Consider the following 18833-nt stretch of genomic DNA (forward strand, 5'->3'; position numbering starts at 1 on the left):
CCTTGAACGCCTGCCACAGTGGACTTTATCAACCTTGGTGGAGTCATCTGCCTTGGTTGTATGTGTAAGTTCCCACAGGAACTTAGAAGAATAAACTGCCCGCTGACCTTGCTTTGCAACATAATCCAGCTGAAACAAAGGATGGATTCTGTGGGCTTTCCCTATAGAAATGCAGTGCTGAATATTAAACTTGGAGCCTTGATCAGAACCTTGTCTTGGCTTTGTTCTTCTCTCGACCCCCGCCCCCTTTTCATTCCCAATCCTACCCCTTTCAGGTAACCCAGTTTGTCTTTGGATGCTGGACAGCTACAATAAAGGAGGCAAGAAAAGTGTCTGTTGCCACATTGCACACTCTTGTTTCTTAAAACAAGAACACATGGTACACAACCTTGTCTGTCCGGAATAAAGAATAAAAAGTAATGTATTCACACACTGGGTTATATGAGCTATAAATTTAATAAAGGTTTCTCCTAATAATTATGAATAAACCTAAACTATACTGGGTATCTGGGGAAAGCAATTTATGGAGCACATCAAGTGTGTCAGTTTTATTGTGTGTGTGTGTGTGTGTGTGTGTGTCTACATATATTTGTTGAACAGGAATAAGAAACACCAAACTTACCATTCAGAGAGATTGCGACTGAATTTTCATGTTTTTCTTTTAGCACTGAGGACTGTCCCTAGGGGCTTTCCCCTTGCTACACTAACACTCTGCCACTACTTTGTATCCTTCCTTTCTTTCTCTTTCTCTCTCTCTTTCTTTCTTTCCTTCTTTCTTTCTTTCTTTCCTTCCTTCCTTCTTTCCTTCTTTTTTTTTTTTTTTAAACTGGCTTATAATGTTGCCAAAGTGGCCTTGAACTCACTCTTGAGCTTGAGGCTGACCTCCTGCTTCAGCCTCTCAGATTGCAGATACCATGCTGTGCCCAATGCATATTTTATTTCTGAGCAAGGATAAGGAACTGTAGCTTCTTACACTTCAGAAACTAACTTTAAAGTTCATAGCAGCTGGGTGCAGTGACTTGTGCCTGTAACTGTAGCATTCAGAAGGCTGACACGGGTGGATTTGCCTGCCGTGAGTTCAGGGCCACACAATGACTATATAATGAATTCCAGGATAGCCTCAGCTATCAAGTGAGACCCTGTCTCAGAGAGAGAGAGAGAGAGAGAGAGAGAGAGAGAGAGAGAGAGAGAGAGAGAGAGAGAGAGAGAGAGAGAGAGAGAGAGAGAGAGGAAAAAAGTTTACAAAAGAAAGAACAATATACCTCTCCCACCTCCTTTTTAAAGGCAGTACTTTAGATATTTTCCTCACTGAGAACTTCCTCTTAACTCTCTCTCAGCCCTAGACATGTCTTCTATTCTGGAACAAACTGGTCCCACTGTGTGTTTAGATGTGGAAACCAACAGCATTTTCATGGTCTCCTTGGCTTCTGCCTCTCAGTATCTCTGAACAGCTTCCCCTCCTCTACCCAAGTTCTCTGATCACTCATCAGCATACTTCTTTAAAATGCGATTTCATATTTAATGAATATGCATGCATGTGGGCATGTGTGCCTGGTGCTCATGTGGAGGCGAGAGGACCACTTGGAGGAGTCTGTTCTTTCTTCTATGCTGGGTTTAGGAGATCACACTCAGCTCACTGGGCTTGGCTGCAAGCATCTTTATCATCTGAGCCTTGCTAGTTACACTTTTGTTATCCGCACAGTTTGTTTTTAACGACTCACTTTACTCTGGTTTTTGTTTTGTTTTTTTTTGTTTGTTTGTTTGTTTGTTTTGGTTTTTCGAGACAGGGTTTCTCTGTGTAGCCCTGGCTGTCCTGGAACTCACTCTGTAGACCAGGCTGGCCTCGAACTCAGAAATCTGCCTGCCTCTCTCTGCCTCCCAAGTGCTGGGATTAAAGGTGTGTGCTACCACTGCCCAGCTACCTTACTCTGGTTTTAAGGCCTCCATGCTTGGTATTTGTCTCTTCCGGGTATGGTTTCTTCCTCAGTTTTCTCAATAGGCTTTAATATTCAAGTCTAGCTTCCTGTCATTAAACTCACTTTTTTGAACATTACCCAGTTTCATTTCCTCCATGGATGAGAAGGTAGCTCTGTTTTTAGTATTACAGCAGACTGAGAGGGAAGAGTGCTTTATTGCACTGGTGTTTATTGAATACTGGTTTATAACAATGACCCCATGTTATCCAGTGTCTCTCCATGGGAACACGTAAGAATCAGGAAAAATCTCAGTGATTTTCCCAAGCTGGCCCAGTGTCACTGACCATCCAACAGCCTCCCTAGTAGACTAACACATTGTCGGGGCCTAGTAGTTCCAAGTCTTATTTTTCTGGCTAATAAATAAACTACATTGGATTTATTCTTGATTTGGTGCAGGAAGGATGGTTCAATGTGGCCTCAGGACACCCTGGTTTGGGGGGCAAGAGTCACAAGTATGACTTCTCTCCCTCTTTGCCTTAAGCTGTTCTCTCCCCCTAACTAAGGCATCTCGATAACACTGTTCCTCCTTCAGCCACTCTTTCTGCATCACTAGCTTCCTCTTTATCGACTGTAGCTTGAGGTACTCCTGGATGAGCTTCAATAGGTCCTCCCATAACTCCTGGTTCTCTCTGCAGACACTAACGCAAACTTCTGAATTCACTTTCTTGGCTGTGGACTTGAAGAGCTGGGCCTTCTGCCTAACCTCCGTGGTGTTAAGGTCTCCAGCCTTCAGCAACTGTAGTTCCTGTATCTGTCTCATGAGGTTCGTCTTTTGCTGCAGGAACTTCAAGTGTGCCTGGTGGTCCTCCTGAGCCATCTTGGCTTTCATCTCCTCCAGCTCCTTCTCTAACATCTGGATTGCCATCTCCTGGTTCTTCTTTATGGAGGAAATATGCTCCATTGACTGAAATTGCTGCCTCAGATGGGACTGCTTGAATCTTCCCTGCAAGAGCTGTGTTTGAAGCTCCTTGGTTTGCTGGGCAAACCTGAGTGTCAGTTCTTGTTTCCTTCCAATAATCTCCCCACATTCCTGAACGTATTGATTCCACAGTTGCTCGTGTTTCTTTTCACACTGCTCACTTTGTTTCCTTAGGACACTCAGGAAGCTCTTCTTCTCAGCTTCCACACAGAGCATCTCGCGTTGCAGCAGCCTGCTGTCTTGCAGCAGGCGCTCCTGCTGGAGCCTGGCTGCTTCTATTTTTCTGTTCAGGCTCTCCAGCTCCTCGAATGTCTTGTTTTTTACCTTGTTCTCTAATTTCATTAGTCTCTCTGACTCAAAAAGTTCATTTATAAAAGTAAAATACGCTGATGGCCGAGGAGAACCTTTTGAACTCTGGGCAAACCTGGAGGAAGAACAAAAGAAATATTCCTTCATCAGTTCTTTAGGCACAACTGAGAAAGCAGTAACCAGAAACTAAACCTTTGGGTTTCCATCTTGCGCCAGATAGGGTCAGTGCTAGTTAGATGTTTGGCAAGTTGGTACATTCAGGAGTTATTTGGGAGGAGGAACTACATTGAAAAAAAGTGACTCATCAGATTATCTGTAGATGTCTCTCTCTCTCTCTCTCTCTCTCTCTCTCTCTCTCTCTCTCTCTCTTAAAGATTGATGTGGGTGGGTGCAGCCCATGAGGGTAAGGTGACACCCCTAGGCTGATGGTCTGTAACTGAACAAGAAAGCAGTCCAAGCAAGTGAGCAATGAGCAATGAATGCTCGTGGCTTCTGCTTCAGTTCCTGTCTCCAGGTTCCTGTCTTGAGCTCCTGCCCTGACTCCTTTAGATGACCAACTGTGATACAGAAAAGAAAGATGAAATAAACCCTTTCCCAACTGCTTTGGGTTATGGTGTTTTGTCCGAGCAGTAGAAACCCTAATTAAGGCAGGGTCTCTCACTACACATGACACTCAATGATTAGGTTAGTCTGGGTGGATGGACAATACATAACTGGGATCTGCCTATTTCTATGGCCCATCCCAACCTTAGGGTGACAAGCGTGTGTGGCCTTGCCCAGCTCTGTAACTAGGTACTGGTGATGTGAATTCAGGTCTTCTTTATGCCATATGGTAGGCCCCTGAGCCACTAAAGTATCTCCCAGGCCCTCTTCTTCCATCAGTGTTACCAAGCTTAGGAGATCTTCTATTCACATCAATCCCCCCTCAGTACCTACCTGGTTTCAGAACTCAGGCATTTATTGAGGTGAGTCTGGTGCTCACCAAGGATCTTTGCCAAAGAACTAGTGCCACATGTCTGCCTTTGGGGAACACGATTTTCAAGAGGTGCCTTTACTTTGGGGTACACAGGATGGGACTTTGCACAGCTAGGGTTGACATCACATAATTTCTTAGTCTCAGCTACCAAATTAGTCCTGGTAAGTCGACTGGATTTGCCCCCAGACCTGGGACTTTTGTCTTGTGCAATGCAGTTGCACTGCGTTTGGGATTCCATCTCCTCTCTCACTCCTGAGGAGCAGGGCCTTGCCCCTCCTCCTACATCCCATTCGGCTACCACCGACTCTCTTTCAGGCACCCTATGTACCTTCTGTCCACCCCAGCAAGGTAAAACCCACAGAAGACTCCCTGGCCTACTGCTCTATCCTTTTCTTCAGATTGGGGTCAAATGTTCCCTGCACAATGGCCTCATGGAATGTCACAGAAGTTTCTCTAGTGATGGTGTCTCTATGGTGAGGGGCTAGACTACAGCTTCTGGGGAGTCGGTGACCTCATGGGACCTCAGACCTCTGTGTGTCTGTTGGTATTGGGAATGGTGGGAGTCCAGAAGAACTACCTTTCTAGATATGACTGACTACCTTGAGGAGATGCGGTAGGGATTTGTCAGGAGACTGACTGTACAAGGAGAAAGCTGAAGAGAGAAGGGTCTCTGGAGTGGTGAAGAGTTCAGGTAGTTGCCTTCTGGGCAACTTGACTACCACTGCAGTTCCTTTCTCTGGGTAACCTGGGGTCTAAGCTTGGGTCAGAGTTATCTTCTGTATCCCCCGAATGCACAGTTGGTGTAATTGTTCATGTTTTCCGTTGTCTCGAGGATGATATAAACAGCTTCTTAAAAGCCAGGACATAAGAGTAACCCTTGCCTTGACTACAGAGAAAGCGGTCATGTTAGCAGTGAGGAGTTGTCAAAGCAGGACCTACCACGTTCTGGGAATGAACAAAGAGCAAAACTAAAGTCAACAAGGCTCCTCATGTTATGAAGTTAAATGTTCTCATGGAAGAGTGTGAAAAGCTGGGCACAGTGGTGGCATATACCTTTAGTCCCAGCACTCGGGAGGCAGAGGCAGGTGGATCTCTGTGAGCCTGGTCTGCAGATTAAGTTCCAGAACAGCAAGGGTTGCACAGAGAAACCCAGTCTGGGAAAAAGGTGTGAAGAAACGCCTGTACTCATACAGAAAGCAAGTAAGGAGGTGAGGAAGTTAGGGAGACGCCATTTGGTGGGTAATTAAACTCGCTTTTGAGCCAAGAGTTGAATGTTGAGCATAGATGGAGCACGTGTTTATGTGTAGACCTGTTTAAGGGTGTGGGAACCACTGTGCGCGCGCGCGCGCACACACACACACACACACACACACACAGAGTGAGAGAGAGAGAGAGAGAGAGAGAGAGAGAGAGAGAGAGAGATTGTTTAAATGAATGAGAGGGGCTGAGAGTGTAGTTCAGCTGTCAGAGTGCCTACTGGTGTGCAGAGTACTGAGTTCAATCTCCAGTACCAACAGAGTGGTAGCGCATACCTGTAATCCCAGCACTCTGGAGGTGGGGGCAGGAAGACCAGTGGTTCAAGGGCACCCTCTCCTACATGGCGAGTCCAAGGCCAGACTAGGATACATAAGACCCTGTCTCATGTCTTTTTATTGACATGAATGAAGGGTTAAGAGCATTTGCTACTCTCGCAGAGGACCTGGGTGCAGTTCCCAGCACCCACATGTAGCTTCAGAAAGCACACATGTGGATGTCATTGCAGTGTTGGGATCAGCACTGGGCACTGTCCTGCAGCACTGCACACGTAGAACACGTCTTTAGTGGTTTTCTTGAGCCAAGTATGTCTTGATTGATAAACCCAGACAGACTGAAGTGTTCACCTGGCCAGCTTAGGACAATCATCACTGAGGCCCTGGTAACTATTGAGTTTTGATATCTAGAATCACATGGTACATTTTAAGAACCAACTCCCATACTGTAATGGTTTGTATATGCTTGGCCCAGGGAGTAGCACTGATGGAAGGTGTAGCTTTGTTGGAGTAGATGTCTTGTGGGTGTGGGCTTTAATATTCTTGTCCTAGCTGCCTGGAAGCCAGTATTTTCCTAGCAGCCTTCAGATGAAGATGTAGAACTCTCGGCTCCTCCTGAACCATGCCTGCCTAGATGCTGCCATGTACAGGCCTGTGTACAACCTAGTTACCCATTAATCACAGAGCTATACATTGTCTTCTGACCACCACATGCTCACTGTGGTGCTTGAGCATGCGCGCGCGCACACACACACACACACACAAACACACACACACACACCAATTTAATCATTCCACATTAATCTATATTATATAGATTACCAAGCCCAGCATCCAGGTGTCTCAGTAGGCCTAGAAATATCACTTGCTGTTAAAAGAAGAAATCCTGAGTTGTACGGAAATCTTTTCTTATAATGATTTGATTTTTTTGCATGAATGTCTGATAGAGACTTAGTAATATATATATAGTTATTCATGCTAGTTAGGTTTTTGTCTACTTGACACAAGCTTAGGTCATCTGTAAAGAGGGAATTTAAATTGAGAAAATATGTCCTGCAGACTGGCCTATATAGAGGCAAGCCTTTGGAGACATTTTCTTATAAATGGATGTGGTTGGCCCACTGTGGGTAGGGCTACCCCTGGTCAAGTGGTCCTGGACTGCATAAGGAAACAAGCTGAGCAAACCATGAACAAGGAGGCAGCATCCCTCTGTGGCCTCTTGCTTCATTTCTGACATTAGGTTCCTGCCTTGGGCTCCTGTCCAGGCTTCCCTTCGTGAAAGAATATAAGCTGTGAATAAAATGAACCTTTCCTCCCCAAGTTGTTTTTAGTCATGTGTTTAGCATGGCAACAGAAACCAAACTAGGAAAGTATCCCACTGTGTGACTATCACATTTTATCCACCCTCTGGAGGGAAAACAACATACCAGATTTGATTTTTAAAAAAGAAGAAAATAAGTGTCTCAGATGTTCTTGACAATTGGCCCCCCTTGAGGAGCTGACTCAGTCCACTACCTTCTGTTTTGTACACTTCTGTCCTATGAGGGATCATCTCTATTGCATCTAACTGGCTGAGGTAGAAAGAAGGGCGTGGCACACTATCTTCCTTTTCCGTTGAGGGGAATTTATTCAGTCACACTTTTGGATATGTTAGTCTATCAGACATGCAGAGTGTGGCAGACCAGAAAAGTTTGCCTCCTGGCACCAGGAAGCAGAGAAGTGAATGAAGATAATGTTGACCCCAGTGCTAGAGGCCAAACACAGGCCTGTGTACAAGCTAGTCAGCCATTAATCACAGAGCTATAGCCCTCTCCTCTTACCTAGTCTCCAAAGCACACATCACTTCTGCAGACTCCAACAGACATGAGCTGGCTGTTCACTTGCCATATGGAGGGCAGGAAGAGTAACAGTTAGGAAATGGAGTCTAGCCATGTGTCCTTTTGACCTACGATTCTGGAAGGTGAGAAAAGATTTTGGTGGGCAGGTGGTAGTCCCTGGTGGACATGTCAGGCATCTTGTCTTTCTCATGCAAGTCTCCTACACAGGTGGGCAAGAGAAGTCCTCTGCACACACCTGTGGATGGATCTTACTTGTGTCCAGCTTTATCAGATACTGCCAAGTCATTTTCAAAGTAATTGTATCCATTATACACACACACACACACACACACACACACACACACACACACACTCTGTTTAATATCCTATATGTATCAAATACCGCCACCCTTGTTTATATCATTCTAATGAATTTTAAAAACTGAATGGTATGAACATGACGGTCTATACAAGTCTTGTTGATTCCGGGCTCTGGGAAAAAAAATGGCTCGCTGCAGAAGGCCCACAGAAAACAGGCCACATCCCCCACCAGCTCTCTTTATTGCAATCACAGTGACCAGCAGGTTTCAGGAGCCGAGGAACGCTGAGATGACCCGGAACTCCCCTGGTTCTTGGCCGTCTTGAGTCCCATGTGTCAGCAAGGGGTCCGAGAACAGAGTGGCAGCAAAGAGAACCGGAGACTTTCTGAGAGAGTCATTTTATTTGCCAAATATTCTCCAAGTCCTTGTCATCAGAACTTCACATAGCTTCTTCTTTCTCCCCCACCACCCTCACCCTCACCTACTACCGGAGTTTTACGGGTGTAAGCAGGAATGAAGAACAGCACAAACACATCATTTCCTTGACTTATTTCAAAATGACCCTTCTGGCAGTGCCCAACTCAAGTTTTAATGCCCCATTATTGAAACATGGGCTTCACAAAGCACACATGATAAAGCTATTTAGAAGAGCACAGAGAACAGAGACTTCAAGGGTGGCAAATTGCCTTTCAGAGTTTGGAAAGGTGGTATTTGTCCATAACAAGGTTAGCTTGGTAAGTGGCATATGCCACACAATAGGTGGGAATATAGAAGAACAATATTTACACAAAAGGAGGAAGAGAAACCAGAAACACAACAACAAGGCTACTTATTCTAACCCATGTTCCAAGATATCCACCCTCCAGGGGAAGAGTCCACTGAACACCACCAGACAGGCATGAGGTACAGAGACCATTCTTTCCGGCTCCAGAGAAATATCTACATCTAGTGTCAGAATCTCACAATATAAAGCTGATAGAACTCCATATACAAAACAGCAGGACAGAATTCTCAGAACATTCAGACAGAGGTGAGCTAATGCCATGGACGAATTAAGTGGGTGTGGCTTAACAAGTGAGGTAAGCACAGGGGAGAGGGACAGCACACCTTGCTTTGCAGCCTCAGTGTCATTGCCAGAGGCCAGGGCACCAAGTCAACACAGTAAGGGATGCTGGCAGTCTAGGAGGGTAGGGCCCCTCCCTTGCCATCTTAGTGTTTGGGACACAGACTCCTCAGGCTGTTCTCCTGCCTGTGGGTTCAATTAGTCCCTGCTCCAGAAGCAAGCATAGTGAGCTCCTAGTTTTTCCATCCTAAATCATTTTCTTCCTCTCAACAGTAAAACCTAATTAAAGACAAGCAGCCTCTGTCAGGCTCCACTTCCTGCAGTTCAGGGCCACACTGTAACAAACGTGGCAGTTCTCCTTTCCAGTCCTCTTATGTCACAAACACAGGAGGATAAAACCTGTTACATCTTTTTAAAAAATTAGTTTTGAACTGTTTTATAAGCTAAATAACAAGAGGAGCCACTAAATCAATGGAGATTCCAAGAACATTCATAACCCAGACAGGAAAGAATGAAGAAAACCAGCTGAAGACTTCTTTCTTAACCTTGCACAGGCGAGGGGACCTGCAGTTGCTTTGCCACGGGAGCTCTCGGGCAACAGAAAAGCAAGAGGACTCCATGGGAATATGAACCTACTGAGGCAGGAAGACTGTGAAATTTACACAGAGGAGCTGAGAGCCAGAGCCCAACAGCAATAGACGAAAGCATCTTCATCTAGCCTGACTCAGGCCTCCCCTGCACGTGTTCCCATGACAACTGCATCACATCCACTCTCCTTGGAGCATGCTCAATGGCTGTCTACTTCCTCCCTCGTTTGTGAGTGGTCCTGGCAGGCTCAGCTTTCTGGGGCTGTACTGGCACTGGCTCCGGCTCGGATCCCACCAGCTCCTCATTCCCGCCCTGCTCCTTCCCCACCTTCGGCTCCGGCTGGCTCTCTGGAGGCTCAGTGCGGGGCTGCTGCTGCCTCCTCAGAGACCGCCGCCTTCCATGCTGCTGCTGCTGCTGCTTCTCCTCCTCCTGCTGCCGCTGCTTTATCTTCATCAGCTTCTCAAAGCTTTTCGTGGTTGTTGGGTTCACAACAAACCAATCCTGCAGGGGAAAGAGACACGAGGACTGCTCAGAAACCCCATAAAGGACAAAATGAAGGGACAGGAAGAATGGAGAGAAGCAGTGTTAGGTATACAGCACAGGAATGAAGGAGCGCACGGACCTTAGAGTACCATTCTGAGGAAATGCATCAGCTCTCATAAATGTGGATTGTGTAATGCATGATTCTGATGATTTATTATGTGATCAGGACACAGATGTGGCAGTGCATGCCTGGAGTCTTAGCACATAAGAGCTGGAGGCAGAAGGATCATTTTCAAAGATATAGCTAGTCTGAGAACAGCCTGGGCTGCTCAAGACCCTGTCTCAAAAACCCAAACCTGGGCTGAAGTGATGGCTCAGCAATTAAAAGCACTCTGTTTCCAGCACTAACACTGGGCATCTGACAACCACCCATAACTACAGATCCAGGATCTGACAACTGCAGTCCCCAGCACAAGGTGGTACACATACATACATGCAGGAACACAATTTTACACAGAAAGAAGGAGGAGGAGGAGGAAGAGGAAGAGGAGGAGGAGGAGGAGGAAAAGGAGGAGGAGAAAAGGAGGAGAAGGAAGAAGAGGATGAGGAGGATGAGAAGAAGAAGAAGAAGAAGAAGAAGAAGAAGAAGAAGAAGAAGAAGAAGAAGAAGAAGAAGAAGAAGAAGAAATGAGAAGAGAAAGAAAAGAAGAAGGTTGTGGTTACTAAGTGCTTACTTAGCCTATCACCTGTCACCTCCTCTTGGGACAGGAGCACAGATTCCCAAGCAGACCCCTTGAGTACCATTCTCCCTTCCCTCTGACTTCCTGAAAGTCACTCCATCTCTTTGAGCCTCATTATAGAAAATTATGTGGAGGAAGAAACTTATTATAAAGTATTCTTCTGGAAAAGCAAAAGGCTGGATCTAAGTAATCCAGTCTCCCAGGTCAGAACAGCAACTCCAGGAAACAGTTAGGACAGGGGAGCACAACCGTAGGTAGAGGAGCACTACCACAGAACGGATCAGCAGAGCCCCAAGTGTGCATAAGTAAGTGATAAATTAAAAAAAAAAAAAAAAAAAAAAAAAAAGACTGGAAGCAAACAAATGAGGGAAGTGAAGCCTTGGACAACAGCCGCCTTCCGACAACAAGGAAAGGAGACAGCCACAGCCGCTGTGCCGATGGGGCTCTTGAACCTCAGAGAGTCCACACTGATATGGCTTCAGAGACACACACAGGAAGACTTGGCAGCAGAACATATCAAATACTTTGCTCCTATTCACTTAGGTTTCAGACAGGGCTAATGGGGCTGAGGCTGGCCTTGACTTCATGTGTAGCCAAAGGTGACCTCAAACTGCTAAAGGTCTGCCTCTGCCTCCTGAGTGTCAGGGTTACAGATGACACTGTTATCTTATTGCTAACTTTATCGACATAGTAAAAGCAATATTCCAAAATACTGGGCTAAAGAACTGCTTTTGCATGCGGTCACTTTGCTGTGTTCCCCTTTTCTTTTTCTCCTGTGGTGCAAAGTTTGTGTGGTCCAGGTGAACTCAAAATTCATGATGCCACTGCCTTAGCATATGCAGCTCACACTTTTATACCTAAAAGATAGCATGATGACCTTGAACTCCTGATCAATGTCCCTCTGCTTTCCAAGTGCTAGAATAGCAGGCATCTACACCCAGGCTAAGTGTAATTTGATTTAAAATAAGCCTCTCATTCTGAGCTGTCTTATGCAATAATGTAAACAGCATTAAAAACTAGTTGTTGGAGGGCTGGAGACAGAGCTTAGGGGTCAGGAGCACTGGCTGTTCTTGCAGAGGATCCAGCACCCACAGGATGACTCACAGCCATCTGTAATTCTAGTTCTAGGGGAGCTGCTGCCCTCTTTTGACTACCCAGGGTACCAGACATCCACGTGATACAGACATACATTCAAGCAAAACAGTCATGTAGATGGTGGCGGTGGCAGTGGTGGTGATGACTGTAGGGGAGGAGCTGACAACTAAAATCTAGTTCCCCAATTGTTTCTTGATTGGGTCAATAAAGATGGCAAAAGCCAATCGCTGGGTGAAAGATAAGGTGGGATTTCTGGGTCCCAGGAGGAAGAGAAAAGGATTCAGAGAGGACTGAGAATGTGGACCAGGTGGTGGAGCAGATAGGAATGGCAGACATGTAGGTTGGGGACCGACAGTTTGTAGCCTCCGCAAGCAGCTGCGGAGGCTGAAGATGGAGCCCGATATTCTTCACCCAGCAGCTGTGTTATCTGGCTGGTTTTAAAATAGTAAAGCTGCCTGGTGTTTTTCATCCACGGTGACTCAGGTGGGAGGAGAAAGTGGGCTGCTGGGACAGGCGAGCATTGGAGGTCACTGGGAACTCAGGGAGAGCTCCCAAGAAAGAGTAAGCATGTTTTTAAAATTACACACAACTGATGATAATTTAAAGACTCCTGATTATTGGAAAACATTAAAACATCTGAATGTTTATCAGAAGTAAATGCTGTAAAACAAGATCAACCATGTAACTTCAACCTGGTTCCCAAACGTTTAATTTATCATAGTTAAGAGGATTATAGGGGCTCAAAGATGCCAGCCACAGTGAACTTTATCTAATTTTTCTTCAAAGAAAATCTCATTTACACTCATGTAATTTCAGAGAGCATTTTAACTCTGGCAAGTTCTCAGCACGAATTTTTTTGCCAGTCCTAGAACATGAAGCCAGGGCCAAGGTCAACTCTTACAGCTTCAAGATGGAGTACACAGGGTCACACACACACTCGGGGAAACTGGGGAGCGTACCTCGGCGTGCACAGAGTTGATGTGATACTTGACACCACTCTCTGACACAAATTCTTTCTGACACAGAAGACATTTGTACTTTCCAGCCACGAAGGTGCCCTGTTTCAAAGTCAGAAAGAAGAGAATCATGGGTAAATTCAGAAAAAGATACATGGGCCTTGGGCGGTGATTGTGAGAAAAGGAATGGGGAGTCTCTTAATCAGAAACCATGGGAAATCATCCAAAATGGCAATAGATTTTACCAAATCTAGCTAAGACGAAGTTTCTCCACCGGAACTCATGCAGCACAGCCCGCCATGCCCCTGCTTCCACTGTATCCTGAGCCACATGGTCCAACTTCTCTGCTCCCTTCCACCTCACTGTTGGCAATCTTGATTCCTCTCCACAAATGATCAAACGCCCCAGGGTCATTAGAGACACCATGGAATAGTCCTTCCCATGGTGGCAAAGGGCGCTTTGGAAACCCAGAATCCCTCTGGACTCAGAAACTCTCCCAATGACACTGTCCTAAGCACTGCTAACCAGATCTGGCTGAGATGCCTACGATGTCCTTGGCACCTTCAACTGAGACTTCCCTCTCCCTGCCTGCAGTGCAGGTTTCAGTGGTGCTATTTGGGAGAGGAGAAACTTCTGGCTGGGCCTGGGAAGTACAGCATTTCTCAGGGTTCATAGGCGGTAGGGCGCCTGGGTCAACATGGAAAAGATTCAGGGAGGTGAATGCCTGACACTCTGTCCTGTCCCCCATCCCGAGGCCAGTAGAGTGCAGATGGGTTGGCTTGAGGATCTTCACCAGTCTAAACAAACTTCTTAGGAAGATTATGGCAAAATATGGCAAGGTAGGCCCAGTGTGTGAGGACCAGGGCAAAGGAAGCAATCTCTGGTTGGCATTCCAAATTCCTAGACTTTCCTTCCAGTTCCTTCAAGGGGTATGACATAACTTTGCTGATCTTATCTGTATCCTAGACGCACCTGCTGCCCAACCCAAAAGGACCAAGAATGTCCATGATCCTGAGGCCAAAGGCAGCCTCTGATGATGGCCAACAGGATGCCCGGCTGCCCACCTAAACTGAGCCCTCTTCTATGCCAGACTACCAAAGAGGACACTTTAAGAGAGTAAATAGAAAATGTTACAAACCAATGTACAAGTGCCCAGGTGAGCTTTCAGGCCAGATACACTACTGTAGACAGCTTCACAACCCTGGAAAAGAGAGGCAGACGTGAGTCTGGGCCACAAAGAACCCTTCTCTTAGCAATCACTTATATGAACCAACTCTACATTTGGAGGTAGAAGATCAATCACTGGAGCCATAAACCAAGTATCAAACAAAACACACAAAGAAAAAAACCCAACAACAACAAAAACCCAAACATGAAAGGCACAGAGGCAAGAAGGAAACAGGAAAGATAAGACAACGTCTAACTATTCCTTTCCCTGGTCTTCTCGCTGATGTTTAGCACAACACACAGCTTCAAAGTGTGTGTGTGTGTGTGTGTGTGTGTGTGTATGGTTTAGTTATTTATTTAATGTGAGTACACTGTAGCTGTCTTAGACACACCAGAAGAGGACATCAGACCCCACTGCAAATGGCTGTGAGTCACTATGTGGTTGCTGGGAATTGAACTCAGGACCTCTGGAAGAGCAGTCAGTGCTCTTAACCACTGAGCCATCTCTTCAGCTCCTCAGAGTTATATTTTAACTTCGTTTAATTTGATGTAAGTATATCAACTCTATTTGTATTTATTTATTCTAAAAGGACTACACCATCAGCTCTGGTGCCAGTTTTGAAGCTAACAGTGAAATCTCTGCCACTGTATTATGGAGAAGTGGAGTCCATTCACACTCTCGGTAAGTCTGGGTTAGCCCTCCTGTGATGGTCTAAGTAAGAAAAATACCCTGTAGATTTGTCTTATTCTATTGACTGAGGCATCTTATAAAAGAAAGCATTTCATTGGGGGATTTGTTATAGGTCTAGAGGGTGAGTTCATGACCATCATGGTAGAACGGATGGCAGCACACAGGCAGGCGTGGTGCTAGAGCTCACATCATCCACAAGCTGGAAGCAGAGCCAGAGCCAACTGGGAAGGGCATGGGCTTTTGAAACCTCCAAGCCTGCCAGAGACATATCTCCTTCAATAAGGCCACCCCTCCTAGTCCTTCCCAAACAGTTCTGCCAACTAGGAACTAGGCATTCTAATCCATGAGCCTACAGGGCTATTCTCATTCAGTCCTCCAGAGCTCCCATGTGAACACTTGGTCCCCAGCTGGTGGCACTGTTTGGAGCTTGCAGAATCTCTGGGAAGTGGAGCCTTACTGGAGGAAGTACATCATGCCCACCACTGATGCTATCCATCCCACTGTGGTGGTTTGAATGTGCTTGGCCCAGAGAGTGGCACTGTTAGGAGGTGTGGCCTTGCTGGAAGAAGTGTGTCACTGTGGGGGTGGGCTCTGAAGCTCTGCCCAGTGTGGAAGAGTCTGTTTCTCCTGGTTGCAGTTAGATCAAGATGGAGAACTCTCAGCTCCTTCTCCAGCACCATGTCTACCTGGATGCTGTCATGCTTTCCACCTTGATGCTTAATGGACTGAATTTCTGAATCCATAAGCCAGCTCTAATTAAATGTTTGCCTTTATAAGAGTTGCCTTGGTCATGGTGTCTCTTCACAGCAATGAAAGCCTAACACACCACCATAATGGACACTGGTCTCATTGGAACTATGAACACAAACAACCTCTTCCTTCTGTAAGTTGCTTCTAGTCATGATGTCACAACCATAGAAATGTAACTAATATGCCTGTGATGTCTTTGACTAATAAATAGGACACTAAGGAAAGATGCTGTAGAAATTATGCAATGAGACCTTAAAAGAACTGAGTCTTTTAGTTTTGTGTCTCAAGTTAGTCACATACGAATGTACTGGCAATCCAGCTAGCCTGCAAAGAGACAGAGACCACATGGAGGGACATGCTGAATACAAAGGACACGGCAGTCCCATCCGAGGCCTGGTTCACTGCTCCAACGAATGATCTCAAATGATGCTACATGTGTCAGTGGAGCTGTCCTGATGACTGACAGGTTCATGGAGTTACTCAGTTCTAAGCAAGCTAACTGCTGTGCCCGTCCTCTACAGTGAAGCAATCAGTAAGGAACACAGCAGACTTTGGAGGACTTTACTGATAGGACAGAGGGAGGATCACCTGGTTAGGACACTGGATGCGATGGTACTTCTTAATATCCGTCTTCCACTTGTGCAGGACTTCCTGGCTGAAGGTAGGTAACCCAGGGCGAGTATATTTTAACTAGAATAAAGAAACATTGGATTACAAGAATGCAGCTCCTAACCAGAACATGCTCAAAGCTTCATATCCACTTTGAAGGGGTCAGGCAGGAGGGTGTGGTGGCACTCGTCTTTAATCCCAGCACTTGGAAAGCAGAGGCAGGCAGATCTCTGTGAGTTCAAGACCAGCCTGGTCTACAGAGCTAGTTTCAGGACAGCCAGGGCTACACAGAGAAACCCTGTCTTGGTGTGTGTGTGTGTGTGTGTGTGTGTGTGTGTGTGTGTGTATGTGTATGTATGATGGGGGGGCGTGATGTTTTATATTTTTCATCATGTACATCTGTGCAACTCTGTGTGGGTTTGGGAGTGTGAGCACAGGTACCTGCAGAGACCAGAGAAGGGCTTTAGATCTCCATGGAGCTGGAGAGCTGGAGTTACAGGCTGCTGCAAGCTGCCAAATATGGGTGCCTCACAAATCCATGCTGGAAAACATTCTACAAAATATTGAGTATCAGCGACACACTACCTTACCTTCCGGTCATCGGGTACCAGGTCCTGGAGCACCTTCCTCTTTGGCCATTCCTTAGTTAGTTCAGCGGATGCCAGCTCCTGCAGATGGTACACAGCTATCTTGGCTGAACGTCGCTGGACTCGGCCTCCACCCTTTGCCTCCAAACTCATCTCCTTTAAACAGTCTGGCTGTTCTGACTCTGGGAAGAAGACCTGCAAGAGGGAGACATGCAAACATGGCTGACAGGCAGCTTTTCTGCAGGATGAAACCTGTGATGCTTGTACAGGGGAGCAGAGAGAGCTCTCTGGCCAGCCAGTCTAGTTAACAAAGGCCAGCTCCAGACACTCAATGTAGACCTGACTTCAGCAAGCATGCTCACACAGGTATGTATGCACACCTTAACATACATGTTTGCACACACACAAACACATATCCCTACCACATATGAGGTAAGGCAGCAGGAGAAGATAGCTCAGTCTGTTAAGTTGGATCCCCCAAAACCACACTAAAAAGACCCTTGTAGCCACATCACCAGAGGAGCTGAGACAGCAGATCTTGGAGGCTTGCCGGCTGGCTAGAGAGCCCAGGAGCCTAGCCGAATGGCAAACCCAAGGCCAATAAGACCCTGTCTCAATGAAAAAGGTGGGCAGCTACTGGGGAATGACACCTGAAGCTATCCTCTGTCCTTCAAATACACACACACACACACACACACACACACACACACACACTCCTGTACATACATGCACAAATGTGTACATGTACAGGAACACACATATACACAAGCCTGGAAATATAATATAAAAACAGTCAAGACATATACAAGAAAATGAAGAATAGAGACAGATTTCCACAAAAAATTTCTAAATAAGAGGCAATGTTTTAGTTTTAAATATATGTATAATGGGGGTTGGAGATAGCTCAGAGTTAAAAGTATTTGGTGTTCTTGCAAAGGATCAGGGTTTGATTCTCTCTTTTTTTCTCTTTCTTTCTTTCTTTCTTTCTTTCTTTCTTTCTTTCTTTCTTTTTTTTTTTTCGAGACAGGGTTTCTCTGTGTAGCCCTGGCTGTCCTGGAACTCACTCTGTAGACCAGGCTGGCCTCGAACTCAGAAATCCGCCTGCCTCTGCCTCCCAAGTGCTGGGATTAAAGGCGTGCGCCACCACCGCCCAGCCCCAGGGTTTGATTCTCAACAGCCTCATGGTGGCTCACAACATCTGTAACTCCGGTTCTATGGGACACGACACCTTCTTCTGATTTCTATGGGCACTAGACACTCAACATGGTGCACATACATACACTCAGGGAAAATATTCATTCATGTAAAATAAAGGTACCAATTAGGAATTGTGGAGATGGTCAGTGGATAAAGAACCTGTCACATAAGCAGGAGGACTGGAGTTTGTATCTCTAGCACCCACATAAAAGCTGGGTGGGAACAGCAGGCCACCAATAATTCCAGGACTTAGAAGGTAGAGACAAAGGCAAGCTGGCTAGCTAGATCATCTGGAACTGGTAAGCTCTGGGTTTATTCAGCAAGAGACCCTTTCTCTATACATGATAGAGTGATCAAGGAAGATGCTCAAGGTCAAGTTCAGGCTTTCACACATGTGCACATACATGTGTGTGCATCTGCAGATACATGTGTGTTTACACACAGGAAAACACACATATGTTGTGGTGGTTTGAATGAAAATGGGCTTCATGAGATCTGATGTTTGAATACTTGGTGCCCAGTTGATGGAACTGTTTGATAAGTATTAGGAGGCGTGGGCTTGTTTGAGGAGGTGTGTCACTGGAGAACAGGCTTTGAGGTTTCAAAACACTCTTGCCATTTCCAGTCAGTGCTCCCCTCCATGCCCCACCTTCCACTTGTAGATGAAGATGTGAGCTCTCAGATGCTCTGGCACGGAACCCATGAGCCTAATTAAATACTTCTTTGTGGACTGGAGAGATGGCTCGGCGGTTAAGAGCACTGACTGCTCTTCCAGAGGTCCTGAGTTCAATTCCCAGCAACCACATGGTGGCTCACAACCATCTGTAATAGGATCCAATGCCCTCTTCTGGTGTGTCTGAAGAGAGCAATGTTGAATACATTAAATAAACACATAAATACATAAATAAATAAATAAATCTTTAAGCACTTCCTTGAGCTGCGCTGGTAACTGAGACACATGTCCATCATACTCTGTCACCCCCTCCCTTCCACGGACAACAAAAACCAGACGCAGATGAGGAAGCAAGGACACACAGAAGACACAGGTAGGAGCCACAGGC

General features: G+C 46.0%; 2 protein-coding genes across 3 annotated transcripts in view; both read right to left on the minus strand.

Moving 5' to 3' along the window:
• Positions 1-2240: 2240 nt before the first annotated feature.
• Ccdc121 (coiled-coil domain containing 121) lies at positions 2241-4548 on the minus strand. Its single transcript, XM_034514257.2, has 2 exons — positions 4141-4548; positions 2241-3319 (listed from the first exon to the last, which is right to left on the minus strand). Exons 1-2 carry the CDS (start codon positions 4416-4418, stop codon positions 2383-2385), a joined length of 1215 nt encoding a protein of 404 aa, XP_034370148.1. The 5' UTR covers positions 4419-4548; the 3' UTR covers positions 2241-2382.
• A 3680-nt stretch (positions 4549-8228) lies between these two features.
• The window catches only part of Znf512 (zinc finger protein 512), a 31880-nt gene continuing 21275 nt past the window's right edge, over positions 8229-18833 (minus strand). For both annotated transcript variants that reach the window (XM_034514258.2, XM_034514259.2), the window contains 5 exons: positions 16579-16770; positions 15968-16069; positions 13910-13972; positions 12775-12873; positions 8229-9998 (listed from right to left, as the gene is read on the minus strand). In XM_034514258.2, the coding sequence (XP_034370149.1) occupies positions 9708-9998; positions 12775-12873; positions 13910-13972; positions 15968-16069; positions 16579-16770 (747 nt within the window). In that variant the 3' untranslated portion in view covers positions 8229-9707. The remainder of the gene's footprint in view (positions 9999-12774; positions 12874-13909; positions 13973-15967; positions 16070-16578; positions 16771-18833) is intronic.

Source organism: Arvicanthis niloticus, chromosome 11, assembly GCF_011762505.2.
Source record: "Arvicanthis niloticus isolate mArvNil1 chromosome 11, mArvNil1.pat.X, whole genome shotgun sequence".
NCBI lineage: Eukaryota > Metazoa > Chordata > Mammalia > Rodentia > Muridae > Arvicanthis > Arvicanthis niloticus.